Source organism: Centropristis striata, chromosome 24, assembly GCF_030273125.1.
Source record: "Centropristis striata isolate RG_2023a ecotype Rhode Island chromosome 24, C.striata_1.0, whole genome shotgun sequence".
NCBI classification, from domain to species: Eukaryota; Metazoa; Chordata; class Actinopteri; order Perciformes; family Serranidae; genus Centropristis; species Centropristis striata.
The window spans coordinates 4,702,037-4,719,731 of NC_081540.1; the positions used below are offsets into that span (position 1 = coordinate 4,702,037).

The window sequence follows — 17,695 nt, forward strand, 5'->3', positions numbered from 1 at the left end:
AATCAAGTCTGAAGTTTCTCATACGCTTCTATACAATGTCAGTGGAGTGAGAAAGAATGCAAGTTTAAGGCACTTTTGCATTGGCACCTTTCCACCATTCAAAATGTTGAAACAATGGGAAGTTCTTATGAGACAAAGGCAGACTTCTCATTTCTAGTTTTCATTTTTCTGGCTGAAATGACAACTGTTGCTGGCAGTTTTCCTCAGCTGTTGCTTGCTCGTTAATTGAGCCAATATTAGTTCCATGAGTTGGCTGCAAACACTAATCCATGCTGTTAACGGATCAGGGCTTAATAATGGGTAAACTGTTCATAAAGGTGTTTTTTCTTGCTTTTTTCAATGTAACCTTGGCCTTAAGTAAAGCTTGGTTACTGCTGGGTAGTCAGCTTACATTAGAGTAGTTAAACATACTCTTTAATCCAATCCTTTGTTGTTTTGACAGCGTCAGCCATCACAGCTCATCTAATTGGCAATTGGCAATTTCCTGTGCTACTAATAATAACTGCTGCTGTGGAAAGTTAACTGTCTTCTTGATAACATTCATATTACATGTCTTCCCCGCCCGACTCCTCGTGTCATCTCGAGCTACCTGCTTCAATATTCATCAGACAAATGTGTGCTGCCCCCTGTGAGGAATCACAATGATTACGAACCAGCGACCTGCTGCTTCCATCTCTGCCTTGTTTACTGCTCACAGGAGCCCTGCAGAGCGTGGGCCTCTGCACCCACACCAGCACTCCTCAATAAGAGGTGAAATTATGCTCATTAGAGATGAGATGTATTTATAGCTCCTGGAGGACTCCGAGTGACCACGGCAACAACAGACACAAGGTATGACCCACTTCGCTCCCAGTCAAGGTTGTGCATCGCCCCACTGAAAGGCACAGAACTATGTTTACGAGGGAGCATTTCAGCTACGATATTATCATAGTTAAGTAAAATTGATTGTCCACAGAAGACCTAATCCCCCCCTTTTTTCCACATGATAGCACTGTCCTTCAGATCCATTTCTATTTGGCCCACCAATTCCTAAGCCGTTCCCCAAAGCTCCCGCTAATGCCACAGCAGTATGAGAAGTTCAGCCAGGGAGGTCGTGGCTCATTTCGGTCCTTGATCTCATCTGAGAAATCCAAATACCTGCTCCCTAAACAGCCACGGCTTCTTACCGAGAGCCACTCTGGCTGCTGACGCGTCATAGTTTATCCAGAAGGAGACCCAGGAGAGGATGGTAATCAGGATCGATGGCATGTACGTCTGCAGGATGAAGTAGCCGATGTTCCTCTTTAGCTTGAAGCTCAGAGACAGTCGAGGGTAGGCACCTGAGGAGAGAGGAGACAGAGATTGAAACAGCACGTTTGAGTGTTTTGGTTCAGATTTGTTATTTTTTAAGGCGAGAAACTACAGGCAAAAACGTGTTTTTATCATGCACTGGCCAATTTTGAGGTTTTGGGCTATTTTATAGTGGAAAGAAAACATCCAAAACAAACATTTGTGTGTATATTTGACTATTTGTGACTATATTTAGCAGATTTCTCCTAAATTGACTAAAAGTGATTGTTCTATTTCAGCGTGTCGTACCATGAGCCTAGTCTAAACCTTCGTTAGAAAGCTCTAATGTATGAAATCTTTAAAGGCCGTTTTCTCAAAATGAGTTTTTTCTCTTGAAACTCAACTTCAGCTCCACTTACAGACACCAAACTGACCAATTTTATTCCTACTTTATTCAATCATTCATACTCTGATTTATACAACATTTTGTTCCTAAAAACTTGACCAAAATGCTTTTTATGGCTTTTGACAGTATTTTCTGATTTATGAAATGATAAAAGTTGTTTTCCTTCTGTAAAAAACTAATGAATCTAATATATCAACTAAATAAAATAATAACTTTGAAATTTATTTTATGCAATGTTCAGATTCATGTCCTGGAAATATATGCAAATCACTGCATATGTCCCTCCTCATTTGCATATCTAAACATAAAATTTCTGAAAACTTTAATCCAAAAAATTTGATTCTGTTGTTTTTGTTGAAAAAAAAAAACCATACATATCACTTATATTATTTATCGGAGCACACAGGGACACCTTGTGTTTTTGTTTCAGTTTCCATGACAACAGCGGCAGCATGGGTTGGATTTATCGCCATGGTAACAAGTATCCTCTTCACTAGCGCACACCGACTCAAAACACGCTCGAAACTGTGACCATATTTCTTGATGATGTGACACAAAATTTAAGAAAATATCAGCACAGCTTGATTTATCATATAAAACCTACATGATGCATATGATTTTTCTGCATTACTGCATTAATAACAGCTTTATAATGCACATAGCGGTGCCTCTGATGCTTCTGAAGTCAGGAAAATGATATTCCTCACCATGAACTGCTAATACTTTCCCATGACCTGCAGTATAAACAGTATATGTGCCTGCTTGAATATAGATGTGATGCATGATTTCTCATCCATCTCCCAGCATATGTCTCTTTATGGAGTGAAGCTATGGCTCGTTACTTCCACTATTCTTAGCCATTTTTCCATTTTCTCTTTGTATTGGAGGATGACTGGGGGGGCCATTACACTGTAATTTCCAATCCGTGGGTTTCAGCCAAAGCTACTTGTGGCGAGCGTGGGACCAATCGACTGCACCCTCGTGTGCAGGATTGGATAGAGAGCCACTCTAAAAACACACACACACACACACACACACACACACACACACACACACACACACACAGTCTCATTAAGATTCTGTGCTGACTGTAAAACTGTAAATTAGATCGCAATAAAACCCCGGCAAGTTATTTTAAAGGGCTGGGCTGTTCATCAAATGTTATTATCTACAACTACTATTGGCTGATAAAACTGACATCACCGAGCAAATATATGGCTCTGTATGGGGATCCTGTTAGTTAGTTAGTTAGTTAGTTAGTTAGTTAGTTATGTTCAAATTCAAGTGGCCGACCCACAAGACACCTTGATTTAATATTGTTGCACTGGAAGAACATTTGTGACTTAGATTTAACATCATATTGATCCCCTGACTTTTCCTTTTACTGCCATCATCTGAGGATTTGAATAAAAATGTCTTAATGTTCCCATTAGCATGAATTGTGATGCCTTTATTTTTAATACAGTGCAGTCCCAAGTCCAAAAAACAATTTGTCCAATACTGTGGTTTATGTTAAATCTCATATCTCTGTTTACTTAAGACTTGTTGCAGTTGTATTTTAGATCGCTGTATATTTAGTGTGGCATGCTTTTTTATCTTTATATTATTTACAGGCTGACTTATTGCTTTTTCTTTTACAGCAGCAACCGTAATAAAGCAATTTCCCCCCGGGGAACAATAAAGTATTTCTGATTTGGATTCTAAAATACCTGAAAAAATTCCCATCAGCTGTACTTTGTGTTTACTGCTCATAAGGTAGGCTCTGTTATTGGATTTTTGGATATCTGTTATTTGGGGGCGGTATAGGTAGATGAATGGATCCACGGCTATGAGTCATATTTAACAACTCAAAACACATTGCTATTACTGAATGGGTGTCAGCTTCGTTCAGCTCATTCTCTGTAACCATTGTAGCATGAAAGCCTTGCTAAATATCCAATAAACACTCAGACGTTCGTCACACAGAGATGAGCATGGTGACTCTAAAGTGGGCTAGCTAAACGATAGAAACTGCCTGTTCCATCAGTTGATAGTGACCTCTGGTGGCGAGTGTTGTGCACTACAGTATGTCACCTTAATACAGTATCTCAACAGCAAGGACGAGCGTCTCTACTTCTGATGGTATTGACATTGCTGTCAGGATTTATAAAAAACCTGGTTATAGCATTACTACCTTGATACTGCCCAAATAAATTAGCATAAACATAGATGACGAACATTGTATAAAACTTCACAGAGCTGTCAGCACGGGCTGTTGACTGGCTTTGGCGTTTCTTGAAATATATATAGATATGTGTTGATTTTCTATTAATATGGTGCGTTTTTTTATATTTGCTGTCAACACCCAGTGTGGAGGGGGCTTGGGTCTATAAATTCCTGGCATACTATATATAATATAAATATACTGTGTGTGCTTTGCTTTTGTTGGAATAAGCAGAGAAAAGGCTCGGTGCTCATACTGTGCCTGAGCTGCATTGTCGACATGTTTGATCAAAGACTGTGGCACAACATAACAGGAATAAAATCAAGGCAAAACAAACAAATTAAAAGCTCAGACAATGACAAATGTGCTGCAAAGAGAGACAGTCTCTGTCTTTCAGAAGTAAAAAAGCACTCAAAGATCAATGGGTTTTCTGCGTTTTAAAGGGCTTTTCAAAGGGCTTTAATAAGTAGCACTTAAGTTACAGTCTTGCTTCATCCATTTACCCCAAATCTGACTTCCCCCTCCCTTCGCTTCATATGTTATTTAAACAATCAGTTACTAAAAATATGCACTGTCCTGTAACTAAGTGATCGAGGAATTCAAGCTTTGTAAAAAACCAAATGATCGGCTCATTGTCAAGAATATTACAAAGCTTGTAGGTGGTAAAGTACATAAATATAAATAACTAAAGCATGTGATATAAATACACCAACTTGTTTTTTCGTATTACATGATGCTCCTGTATTTGGCTCTTGGTTAACAGTCTGGCAGCCGTAAACGAACTCAACATTACAGTGTGAATATGGGAACAGACTGTCACAGGTCTTAAAATATCCCATTCACTTCTTTTGATGCATCCTTAATGGCAGCTCCTAAATGGGAGCTGAGTATCTTAGCAGTAGCAGATGTAGAAGTGGTTTAAGAAAAGAGTAGGCTGAGGTTCACTTGCGCGTGGGTGTGGAACTGTACTGGCTGTAACTGCTACACCAAACAACATCGGTGAGTGGGAGGAACACCATGTGCGAGGCCGAGGAGGAGAGGGAGAGAGAAGAGGAGATGGGTTGCAGGGAGGAATATAAAAGTTGAGTGAATGATGACAGTTCAACAATGGAGTCTGGGAGGGCGGCTGGGTAGACGAGAGCACTGAGGAGTCTGTCTCCTGTCTCTCTTTTTGTCTCTTTTGTCGCCCTCGTGGCAGGAGTGTTGCAGTTTAAAATGACTGTATTGTCACCAATGGCAGCTTTGTTTTGATCAGGGTTTATTCAAATGTATTCACCATAAATTAAACACTTTCTTGTCTGCCTCACAACTTCTTAGCTTCAAATGTTACCATGTACAGCCAACTGGCTTAGTAGTGACCTAACCAAGCATTACCTCCAAGGTCTAACAGCATTAGCTAACTACACTTTAACATGTCTGGCAAAAAAAAAGCATATTAACTCCAGTAGTAGCCTAACCAAGCATTACTTTCAAGGCTAAATGCACTTAAGCATGTCCGGCTAACTAGGGTACTATACAGGTGCATCTCAATACATTAGAATATGATGGAAAAGTCCATTTCCAGTAGTTCAAGTCAAACAGCCCCAACCAAGTATTGAGTCATATAGATGTTCATACTTTTCAGAGGCCAACATTTTCATATTAAACATACTTTTTAAAACTGGTCTTTTTTGAGACACAGAATTTTAGGTCTTCATTAAATGTAAGCCATAATCATTATAATTAGAATAAATTAAATAAATTAAGAGATGAAATGTTTCATTCTGTGTGTAATGGATCTATATAATGTGTTTTTTTTAATTGAGTTACTGACATAAATAAACTTGTCTACGATATTCTAATTTACTGAGATGCACCTGTATACGGTAGTAACCTAACCAAGCATGACTTCAAAGGCTAAGTAGCTTAGCTAACTACACTTTAGCATGTCCGACTTACTACCCTAAGCTTTAGCAAGCTTACTACCTACAGTAGTGACCTAAACAAACATTACTTTCAAGGCTAACTACACTTTTGCGTGTCCGGCTAACTAGCTTATTACCTACAGTAGTAACCTACACAAGCATTACTGTCAAGGCCAAGCAGCATTACATAGTAACCACACTTTACACTTCACACTAAACTAGTTTACTACCTACAGTAGTGACCTAATCAAGCAGGACCTTCGAGGTCAAGCAGCATTAGCTAATTTCAACATTATATTAAGTTTAGGGGCTACTTTCAAAAGCTGTTCACAAAGCATTTGGTGTTGGGAGCTTTACTGTGAAATTACAGGGGAAAAACATGAAATATAGATGTAATTGGGTACTTGAAGCAGTTATTATTGGAGCTATCTTAATGAAGCTGACAGAAGGGATGAAGACAATAGAGGTGATGACAGCCGTGACATTGATGAATGCACACAACGTGCAAAACAGCACACTTAAATGTCACCAAACATAGCTACACTGAATGGTCACACATGCATTTGCATATAGACATGCTTAGTGTGTGTACACACACAAACGGGCAGTGTTTGTATGTGTGCTTAGAGGAGAATAATTGATGTTGTGGGCCTCATTCCACATGAATATATGATGCCCTGAATCCTGGGCTGTTTTTTCTGTCAGGGAGCAGGGTAATTGGCATCCAACCTCACCTCTTACAAGAGAGAGGGAAATGTATAGGAAGGTTTGGGAAGAAAAGAGGAAAAAGTAAAAATAAAGTGACAGAGGATGAGAGAGATGCCAAGACAGGATAGAAAAGGGGGAGGGAGTTAAAGGCTGGCTAGTGGCACATGTAATAGAGGGAACCTGGTCATTAGTCAGCCTCGCGGCGAGGCTTTGATGTGCTTCACACATCCTGCCAAGAGCACGAGAGCAGACCACTGGACACTAAACTTTAATTGTCGCTGCCCACAGGGGACATGCCACTTCTCATAAACAAGTGCACTCGCCTACCTCGGCACATTCTTATGTAATTCACACATGAAGGCAGACACACATGTACTGTGCAGAGTCAGGATCGATGAAAAGATACACAGTGAGAAAGAGGCAGAAGGGATGTGGAAGCTTAAACAAAGTGAGGCACTTTGGGGAAGACTGGGAGGGAAAAACACTGTGTAGCCTCAATAGAAATGTTAAAAATATGCCAAAAAGCAAACAAAAGAATGATTACGCTTCATGTTCTATTCAGACCGGATGTGGCTCCTCCTCATGAGCATAACTTCTGTGAGAAATTCAGTTATTATTAAATGTCACACAGCTTTTATTTCCCTGCTGCCGCTGTGGAGAAGCTGCCTCTCTCAATGAGTCTCCACTGACCAGATTATATTGCACAGTTTGGTTAGGGAGCATCAGTAAAGTTCTGCATCTACAACTAAATGCAAACATTTAAATAAGATTAATTTAGGACCTCGGTGTACAACATATAAAAAACAAAGTTCAGGGCATTTATCAGAATAAATACAATTGAATTACTCTTCAACACTTCCAACCAAGTTAGCAACACAAATTAATATGTGAAATATGATACCGCAAGTGTTTTTGTCATGTTCAGTTACTTGACAAATTGCTTTAACATGTCTTCTAATTAACTGCTCAGGGAGATAACAAATCTCAGAAGAAGATGGACACCTATAAATAACACTTGATTGATGTGTTTCACAACACCAGCTAATGGTGACATCGAAAGATTTATGAGCCGTGTACACTTCTTGCCTGCATTTATTTTCCCCAAGCATCCATGCTTAATTTTTCATCCGATGTAAAATAATATTCATTAGGAGTTTGTAGGAACATTTGGGTTTACTGCAACACAACAAATGTACCATCTCAGAATGTGACGGTGGAACATAAACCTTTACTCTGAGGGTGTAAAAGCTGTAAAATAAGGCTTAAAAAGAGCCAGAAGCAATTCTAAAAATCAATTATCTGCCATGATGTCACCCATTGTTGTTGTCTTCTGATTTGAAGCCTTGTGTCTGGTATTCGGGCCATCACCTTCTTAGATTTTGGAGCCTTAAGTGGCCAATTTTGACAAAAGTGTAGTATGGGGAGGAAGATGCTAAGTTCGGTTAGCAAGATGCATTCATAATTCAAAATAAACAGCAGTTTTAAGACCATTTTAGTACAATCGAAAGTGAAACAATAAATTTTTTGCCGAGCAGAATCTTGCAATTTACTTTCCTTAACTGAAACCAACCCTTTGTGAAAGATTCATGACAACGTGCTACATGGAAGAGACTTGTCACCCATTACGATGCCCCAACCTAAAGCATACCTTTTTTTTATTTTTATATTTGGACCATAATTTACCAAATTATCATCCTGCTGTATTAAGGAAGACTTTAAAATAGTTATTTTGGACCATAAAAGCATGAGGAGATATTTATGTATGGTCAATTTCTCATAGACTTCTATACAATCTGACTTTGCTCATTTTAAACTAGTGGAGGCAAGTTAAGGCACTTCCACTTTGACTTGGGCTTTAAGATAAACCTGCTGTCAAGCATATTCATTGTATTGACTGGTTTTATTGATCGGGGTCCTCAGCTACGTTTGGTCAGCATCAGCATGATAACCAAACCATAAATCCTGGTGTCACCCCTCAGGGTCAAGGGCCACCTGACCAGGACACAATTTGCTCTGTAAATCACAGCGTTTACATCATGTTTTGGTTAAATACCATTCCAGCATGCTTGCATCAGCCACTGTTACTTGAGGGATACTTCAAAGGCTGCGCATTTCCTTGCTTCAACCCAATTAGAAGCACTGACAAACACAACTTTGGCTCTGAGGATTTAAGATCAACAGATCAAGCTTTGGCACTGATTTGTTTGCTACAGAAATTGATTAAATAATCAGCTTGAAAATAGGCCAATGCCTGATATGAACAATATCATCTTAAATGTAAAACCCACCCCTGAAGCTTCAGAGTAGAGCGTTTACCTGTGGAAAAGACTACGTTTCTGGACACCAACTTGTAATCGACAATGGAGAACTGAGGCAACTCGATCCGCGTCACCCCCGTTACAGCCGACTCGCCTCCCTTCCAGTAGAACTCGATGTCGTCTGTGGTGTAGCCATCTGCACAAGAAGAAGCGCACACACATGCACCAAGGTGTAACCATCTGTCTAACCATCACTGGAGACCAAGATATGCAGCGTTGCTGATCATCCAACTGGGCTGTCATTTGGGAAGAAACATGTTTGAAGTTGCTTCCAAGAACCAGACGTTGCTTTGAAAAGCAAGTCAGTTAATAGGTTCACTTGAGTTCACAAAAATGTCAAAATATTAAAAAGGAAATAGCTGTCATTGCCTCTATTTTCCCTTTTTTTGTCATTATTCTAATAGAGGAACTCTTGGCAAAAAAAGATCTGAGAAACCGGCTTTTGCTAAATTTAACCTTCAAGGACGCAAACAGGATCCATGTGATGTTTTCTTATATAAACTCCAGACAATGTCCAAAGAATCCGGTCTGACTAGTGTGTGGTTTAGTCCGTGTGAGGCACATGCTCACGTTCTGTAAACTACTGTTTGGTTTTGGTGAGGCATGATGCAAAAAGTAGGCTTTGCATTGCTGGTTTGTGTGACGATCTTGGATATTTTCCTTGGCGTCTTTGTATAAATTACCATTCTTCATCCCTTTGGATGTTTGTATTCTGTGTTTGTATTCCAGTTTTGCACCAGTTGCATGATCGACACATGATAGAAGATAAACACCATTAACATGCAGAAACAATCTCTGAATTCTTAATGTCAAGACGTCAACTGATATGGACATCTGCATTCTCACATATCAGCTTCAGGGTTGCAGTGTGCAAATGAAAGGATGGCTTGAAGCTTTCTCAGAAAAATGTCTGCAAACTGTTTGGAAGTGCCTGCTTTTAAGGTGCAGCTTGGTCTCCTCAAAATGACGTTCCCATACAACAAAATGCATTGTCAACTACATTCTTAATGATATTTCTTCTCTGATTGTCTCACAAATATGTTTCTAATCAACGTCCAGTAGCTCTGCAAACAAACACAGGACATTTACTTTGTGTCCTTTGTTTGTCTAAAGGTCCATGTTGGTTCATTTTAACAGTGCATTTTTCTAAATTTGCAACAAGACCTTAACTGAGCATGCACTTCCATTGGATGGGAACGCTCATTAAGAAACAGGTTTTTAAGGTCATCTGATGAATTCTGCCATTAATAATTATCATTTTACACTTCGTACAGACCTCAGAAAGAAATATAAAAGAGCCAGGGTTGATATTTCGCTCCAGCTGCAACATTTCACATGTGAGACTGTGCTGATTGTCTCCTCAGTGAGCTGACAGTCCGTCCTAAAGGCATTACTACTCACAGCTCTCTATCTCCAGAGTGCAGTTCTGTTCGTCCAGGGGATACCTCCTGAGATCCATCATACATGCCGCGGTAGTAGTTATCCTAAAAAAAGAAGACACAGAGGACACAGGAGAGGATGTGTTAGATACTGTATGTGATTTATACAAATTGGATAGAAAGGAAGATGGATGGGAAGGTAGTTTTTCTGCCCCGTTTGAACTGGTATCATAAAAACAGCACAGCAGGAAAGAAGCAATTTAACGAGGAAACGTAAGGGACTGTGGGAATGCAATTAAATTAAAACATTAAGGTGATGGCACTTGGCTTTGTCTTATCATCTTTAAGGGAAACTATTTGTCTTAACACTCACAGTTGGCGGCTTATTGCTAGAAAGTTTTGGCCTTCTCGTCTTAAAATAAGACACTGTCTCCAAGGTAAAATGCTGACTCTAGCTGTATATATAATAAAGCTATAGATCACAGACAGACAAGGAGTCCTCACAAAATCACTTCACGTCCCCCAAACAAACTGGCTGTCCTCCACGCGGTGATTAAGTGAAATTTGTGCAAATAAAAATCATATTAAAGCAACACATTTTGGCAGAGATGGTGCCTGCTCGTCTGAACTGGGTCATGAGGAGGTATCCCTTTGTTTATCAGATGTATGAGCTCAAACGGCTGATAATCAGACAGTTAAAATAAGCAGTGAAGTGAAATGCAAATTCAAAATGATTTAGGCTAAGTCTGCCCTGATTAAAAGCCGGCTGCTTGGCAGTTAGCCACTGGATGTCTCCATTCAGTTAAGACTCAGATGAGGCTGCGGAAAACCATTAGGTGATATTATTATACAGCTTAAATTACAACAACATAACGTCTGTCTGCAAGATGTAGACATGCTGAGTTATTGTGACGCAGAGCATTTCTTATTTCCAATTTATGTCTGCATTTTTAGACTATTAAAGTATCTACAAACTTTGAAAAATACACTTAAAACTGTACATATTGCCAACTTCAAGTAATAATAAACAGTAACTAGTGGATTAATCAATTAATGAATGGTCTTTTATATAACATTAAGCTTATTATCTATTGAATTGCAGGTTATGAAGTAAGAAATTGAACATGAGTAAATGGTGTGAAACATAGTCTACAAATGAACCAATAGATTGTAAAAATATTTAAATATTTTTTTAACTTAACATTATTATAAGAGGTTGTGTCATCTGTATTATTTCCAAAATAACAGGTTTATTGGAGTTATTTTTTAGAAAAGTACAAAATATTTTTTTATTTTCAAAATGCCTCTTTTCAAGGTTTATTTATTCTTTCTCTCCAACACAAGGTTGCACACTGAAGTACAAGCTGTTGTCCTTTAAGTGCTACTCAAGAAAACCAACAGAACAGAAAAGCTTTTTTATGGTGGAATTTGGAGAATAAGTTTGTATAAATTCCACTTTTTATTATGTCTTTTTTATTCCATTTTTCATGATAGTGGTGATAACTACCCCAGTCTCTCTTAACCTTAGAACCTCAGCAACATTTAGCCTGTTAGCCCTGTTAGCTTGAGCAACAAAGTTAAAATAAATACTGAATAAACAAAGTCAAGTTCGTTACTGAAAACAAAAACACAGCACTTACAAATATGTCCTTTCATTAAGCTTCACAAGGCTGCTAATGTTTTTAATCAAACCTCATAACAGTATATTAGGTAGTTAAAATGTTGCTTACATAAATGCATCAATAATAAAAATCTAATAATACAGTGAGTGGGACCATTCTGCAGAACGAGTATTTTTACTTTTGATAGTTTAAGTGCATTTTGATGCTGATATTTTTGTACTATGCAGGACTTTTACTTGTAGTGGAGTAATTTCACTGTGTGGCATTAGTTCTTTAACTGAATTAAAGGATCTGAATACTTCTTCCACCACTGCTGACAGCTACGTGAGAACTCCATTGTTATGAATATTAAAGTGAAATGAAAGTGAGAAATATGACATGAAATAAAAGTGTAATTGGGAAAAAGATTAATTAAATTAGACATAAAATGTATGAAATAAGACTTAACGTTACCTGCTGAAGATATGAACACGTTGGCTCTGACATTTAAAGTTTTTTTCACTCTTCCTTTACCTGACATACATTTATTTAACAGCTCATATCACAAACACCACGTCACACATCTGCCTCTGCCTTTGATCTCTTGAAAGCATTGAGAGGTCTATAAGTAGCCCACAAGGCTAAGTGCTATGAACTCCACTTGCATAATCAAGCATGGCTGTATGGCTGTAAAGTATGAACACTGACGGATACAAACACAAGCATGCTAGTGCGCGTGCAAACACACCCAAACAAACACGCACGCACACACAAACACACATACACACACACACAAACACACACACACGTTCTGCTCTGCACTCTAATAATTCAAAGCATGCATCCATATTCATAGGTCACACTAACTCTTCTGAACCTGCCTGTCTCAAAGATCAATGGAAATTCAAAACAAGGGCTTTATGAAACAAATATCAAACAACAGCTGCAAGCTTAGCATTGCATTAATGCACCATCTAACCTGTTCATGCTTCCTTTTATGGCTGATCTCTGACTGCTCCCTCCCTCCCTCCTTCACTCCCCTCCCCTCCCTCCAAATGCCGGGGTGCCCTTGAGCACGAGACATAATCCTCTGGCTGCTCAGCGGCCAAGAGCAGAGAGCTGCCAAGTTCTCAGCATGGGCAACTGTGGTGCGTAATAGAGCTTTAAACACATAGAATTAACTTGACACTGGGAAACATCTGAGAACATTTTTTGACCCTGAGCTTCACTTTGTTGCCTGTTGTGGGGAGTGTTGCTCCTCGCCATGACCCACAAATTGCAAATTATGACTCTAACAACATGAATAAACTCTCCTCTTCCTGCAACATACTGAGAAACACAACAAATAGTTATAAATAGAATCTGTTTGGATGGCATCTTAAACTGAGATTATGTGTGTTTTGGTAACATTTTACTTGGATATTTCAAAGGGTTATTAGTTTAGATTTAACTACAGTAAATAAACAGTATAGTATAGTACAGTATAGTAAACTACTCACAAACTCACAAGTTTTAATGCAGATTGTGGCCACTGGTTCTACTAATAACATTCTTTTCAAACTAGTCACAAGCATATTGTTTGATTTGTAAAATGTGTAATTGTGCACTGCAAACAGGAGGTTGAGGACTATTTCCTGTTGTGGATTTATACATGATTGGTGCTCTTGTTAGTTTTTATGGCAGCAGGAGAGTGTTTGTGGAATTAAAAGAAAACTGCAATTTCAGCCAAGGTTCATGGTGAAAAAGAACCATGTCATCTAGTGCAACGGTTTGGCTGGATAATTTGTTTTTAAAAGTTATTTGGCAGCAATAGAGCAGGTTTTGTCTGTCAAATAGATTGTAGGTGTTGCTCTTTGCACCATATTAGGGTTTGTTGACGATAAAGGAAGAAAATAGAGACTTTTTTCATATATTTTCCGTATCTAATGGTGAGCAGAACCTACCTGAGGCCGTAGAGAACGGTTCCGTCCGGATGCAGGCGGATCATTCGGTTTTTCACGGTGACTCCGTGGACGAAGGACTTCTTGTCGTTGAGGAAGTAGGTGTCGGGGACCCAGAGCTGGTCGGCCACCCTGTTGTCCAGGGTCAGGTTGAGGGGGATTCCTATGTAGGCGAGACGTTTATCCCTCCAGTACTGTTGGAAGTACATGGTCAACGTGTAGTCCTGTGGACACAAGCACAGAGGGGAGAGGATCAGAATAGGTCACCAGCAGATGTAAAAACATGAACTCTGCCCATTCCCCAACGTCAGTGCTGCTGGTATTTATATGAGCGGACACAGCTTCGTACAGGCTGGACAGAGTGCGGGCCAACTGGTCCACAAGCTGCAGCCGAATTCTCCGAAGTCCCTCCTTCCTGCCTTCTGGAACCCACTAACCCATACAGTGATGTCCCATTGTACAGCGAGCGCGTGGGCAGGCGGCAGCTTCAGTGGAAAATTTCTTAGAAAATTGCACCTCGCACAGCAACAGTCGAGTATTCCCAACCGAGGCAGTGATTCACAAAGACTGAGAGTAAAATAATGGAGCCCAAAAAGCTTTTCAAACACATGCCTTTCAATCCATTCACCCTCGAGACTTAGAGGTCTTGTAAATACATCATGAATGTACATATATATGATTTTTTTATGCAGTTTTGTTGTATGCAAAGACACTGTTGTTTTCTCTCTAATGGGGATGAAAGTGTGTACTTTAAGTAACATTGTGCTATCCTCTGAGGTCATATTTAATTTGTAAGTCTAATATGGTTTTCCCTATTCACCATATACAGTCAAAACAACTGAATCTCAAAGGCTCACTTGCAGTTTGTAAGAGCTTTTCATATCCCTGTAAACACAATAATAGCTGGTCAGGCCAACTGTTAAGGGGGTGGGACTATTAATGATAGTGATATTAGTTGTATATAATAGAATGGCCACTGTTTTCATTGTTTTATTAATATTTTCCATAGATTTACACTGTAAAAAGACATTGTTTTGACTCTGAATTAGATCCCTTTGGTCCACTAACATTTGGAAAGTCTAAAAGAGCTACATGACATAAATTACCACTTTTCAAGTTAGTAGAGGGCAAAACTGTAAGTTAGCCTGCTCAATAATGGCAGTCTGTGGTGTGCATCCTCCAAATTACCCACAAAATTACATCCATAGGAGGGCTGTGTAATTTTATCCATGGAAGTTTTTCGGTTTGACTTCTAAACGACTGAGCACCAGCTTCCAGTTCCTTTATGCTTCAGTGGTTCAGTCCTAACTAGCCAATGTGATCATACTAAATAGTTGCACCTGATAAATAGAATGATCACACTATTTTTCAAAAAAGACAAAAAACACCTCTTGCAAATCTTCGAAATCAACAAAATGTGTTGATGAAAACACAACTATTGTGAGCATGCTCAGTACGGCCTCAAGGAGTCTTAAATGTGACTGTAGATGTTTAGATGTGGTAATTGTTGAGTATTGACTCAAAAAGAAAATATATTGGTGCCTAAAATCATGTCTTATATATAAGTTATGATACTTAGTTTATAATGACATGAAACTGACAATGAAACGTTGAAAGTGAGTATAATTAATCAGATATCAAAGGTACAAAATGTACGATTAATTATCCTTTAACCGTTTATGATTATTCTCAGAATAAAATGATGTCACCTCAAACTGCTCTAACTACATTTCAGCACTGAGTGAATTATCGGTGTCCCTTTAAGTCATTTAAGTGTTTGCAAACATGTAAGATTTGGAGAGTGTGTGTGACAAACCCTCGCCATCTGGCACCTCAGCCAAGTAGGCATTGGCAAGTAAATCCAGCCATGAGGACACTGTTAGCTCTGGGAGCATAGCGAGCAGTTTTTTTAAAGCGGTTGTGTAAAATGTTTTTGTTTTGCCTTGAATCAAGTAGTATTTGACCAGAGCAGAAGCAGCAGTGGAGATAGAGGACGGAGCCCCTCCCTCCCTCAGCCACATCACATAATCCACTTACCCAAGCTAACAGTCGCTCTTCTCTATTTCTGTTTTTCTCTCAGTCTGTCTGTCTCTCTCTCTCTCTCTCTCTCTCTCTCTCTCTCTCTCTCTCTCTCGGGGCCATGCCATGATCTCCCCTCTGCCCACTGTGGCGTTGAAATGAAACCAGCCTGCACCAAGCTGGCACTGCCAAAGGTACACATGTCCGTTGGCTCTGCAGATTTCAGGTTTGCACCATAAAAATGAAGATTAAAAACGGCCTCTGCGACGAGCATTGGCTTCCAAAAAAGAAGAAAAAACTGTGCGTTACGTAACTGAAATAGTTATTTGTCTCAACAGTGTGTTGCTGAAGCTTAGGAAACTCTTTTGCATTTGCATGAGATAACTGAAGAATAAAACAAAATTATGACTGTGTGCTAAATTATTCATGCCTTTATTTTCACTTATACTTCATAGGCTATTAAATGAGCATGTTTTCTAGGTTTGGTTAGCACACAGAGATGTGAACACGGAAGATCTTAGTCAGCACAGGATACAGATTGGTCCCCCAGCATGAGAAGGAAAGCTCACTGGCACACAGCCAGAAATATATAGTGGTGGAACCATGGAGCCATTCTAAAATAACTCATTTATTCACCAAAAAGACCAAACATTGCTTCCTTTATCTCTTTTATATCATCATAAATTGAATATATTTGGCTTTTTTTTACCATTTGTTGCACAAAACAATCAATGTCAATATATCACCGAGGGTTTCGGATGTTGGGATGACCATTTTTCACAACCCTAACTAAATGTTTAATCAATATATTTTTTTTTTCTTAAATCAGTAGATTCATCAATAATGAAAATGATCATTAGTTGCAGTCCTGGAGGTGTTTGTGGCACGAACTCTCCTTAAAACCCCTCAGGTCATTTTACCCATTAATGTCAACAACCATTTGTTCATGTTGACCTGACTTGCATTATCTAAAAATACAAATCTATTATATTTTTATTTATTTATGTATTTTTAGAACAACGCCGATTCCAAAAAAGCTGGGACACTGTGTAAAATGTAAATATTTACAGAATGCACCAAATCCAGTGTAAAAGTAAGACTTTTGCTGTTTTTTTTTTACAATTTCTTTTTATATATTTATACATTAAATTTAAAGTTTTACTATAAGAAAACAGAGTTGCCTTAATTTTACATTCAGCAATATTAAGTGTATTTTTTACATAGAATTCATGGTAATTGAACATTCAAACCCATTAAGCCATCAAAAATATTGTAATATATATATATATATATATAAGTATATATTTACTTATTTATGGCATTTGCACTTAATGTAGAAATAACAAGATAAAAGCCTGTAAAATAATACATTAAATTTCTGAAATATATATAGTAAAATATACACCAAAATGTTTGTTTTGGATTGGACTATTGTGACATGTTATGGGAGAAAAATTGCTTAAAACCTCAAAATTGACCAGTGCATTTAAAAAACAACAATGTTTTACCTGCAGTGTCTCGCCTTAAAAGTATACAACAATTGTGAAATAGTTGAAAAAGCTTAAAGTACCAGGGATCAATGGATGACACAGTAAGCTTCACTCTGACCTCTGAACTTTCCAGGTTAAATTGTATGAAAAACTATCTAAAAACGATTTACTTTTCTCATTATCCGGCGTCTGTGAGTTGATGTGCAGCAGCTGAAGGTGAATCAGGATGCTCTGCTCTCTGCGATCATTCTAAATCCCTGTCAGTTTCCAGGATTTGGCGTCATGAAGAGCAATAAGTGTGATCAGTCATCGTCTAAAGTGGTCGATGTGGATTGATGACGGTGTGTGTTGGAAATTAAATTTGCTGTAGAGGATGAGTACAGTAGCCTCGCCTCCATCAGCACTGTAACGTTACCCTCCATCACTCCTGACGGATGACTAATGTCTCTTTCACACTG

General features: G+C 38.7%; 1 protein-coding gene and 1 long non-coding RNA gene across 3 annotated transcripts in view; one reads left to right on the forward strand and one right to left on the reverse strand.

The window, feature by feature from the left end:
- LOC131962825 (uncharacterized) overlaps nucleotides 1–17,695 on the forward strand; it is a 250,953-nt gene that overhangs the window by 222,531 nt on the left and 10,727 nt on the right. The gene's annotated exons all lie outside the window — the stretch shown is intronic.
- The window catches only part of LOC131962819 (gamma-aminobutyric acid receptor subunit beta-3-like), a 39,299-nt gene that overhangs the window by 11,310 nt on the left and 10,294 nt on the right, over nucleotides 1–17,695 (reverse strand). For both annotated transcript variants that reach the window (XM_059327907.1, XM_059327906.1), the window contains exons 4-7: nucleotides 13,732–13,952; nucleotides 10,210–10,292; nucleotides 8,807–8,944; nucleotides 1,167–1,319 (exon numbers count right to left, since the gene is read on the reverse strand). In XM_059327907.1, the coding sequence (XP_059183890.1) occupies nucleotides 1,167–1,319; nucleotides 8,807–8,944; nucleotides 10,210–10,292; nucleotides 13,732–13,952 (595 nt within the window). The remainder of the gene's footprint in view (nucleotides 1–1,166; nucleotides 1,320–8,806; nucleotides 8,945–10,209; nucleotides 10,293–13,731; nucleotides 13,953–17,695) is intronic.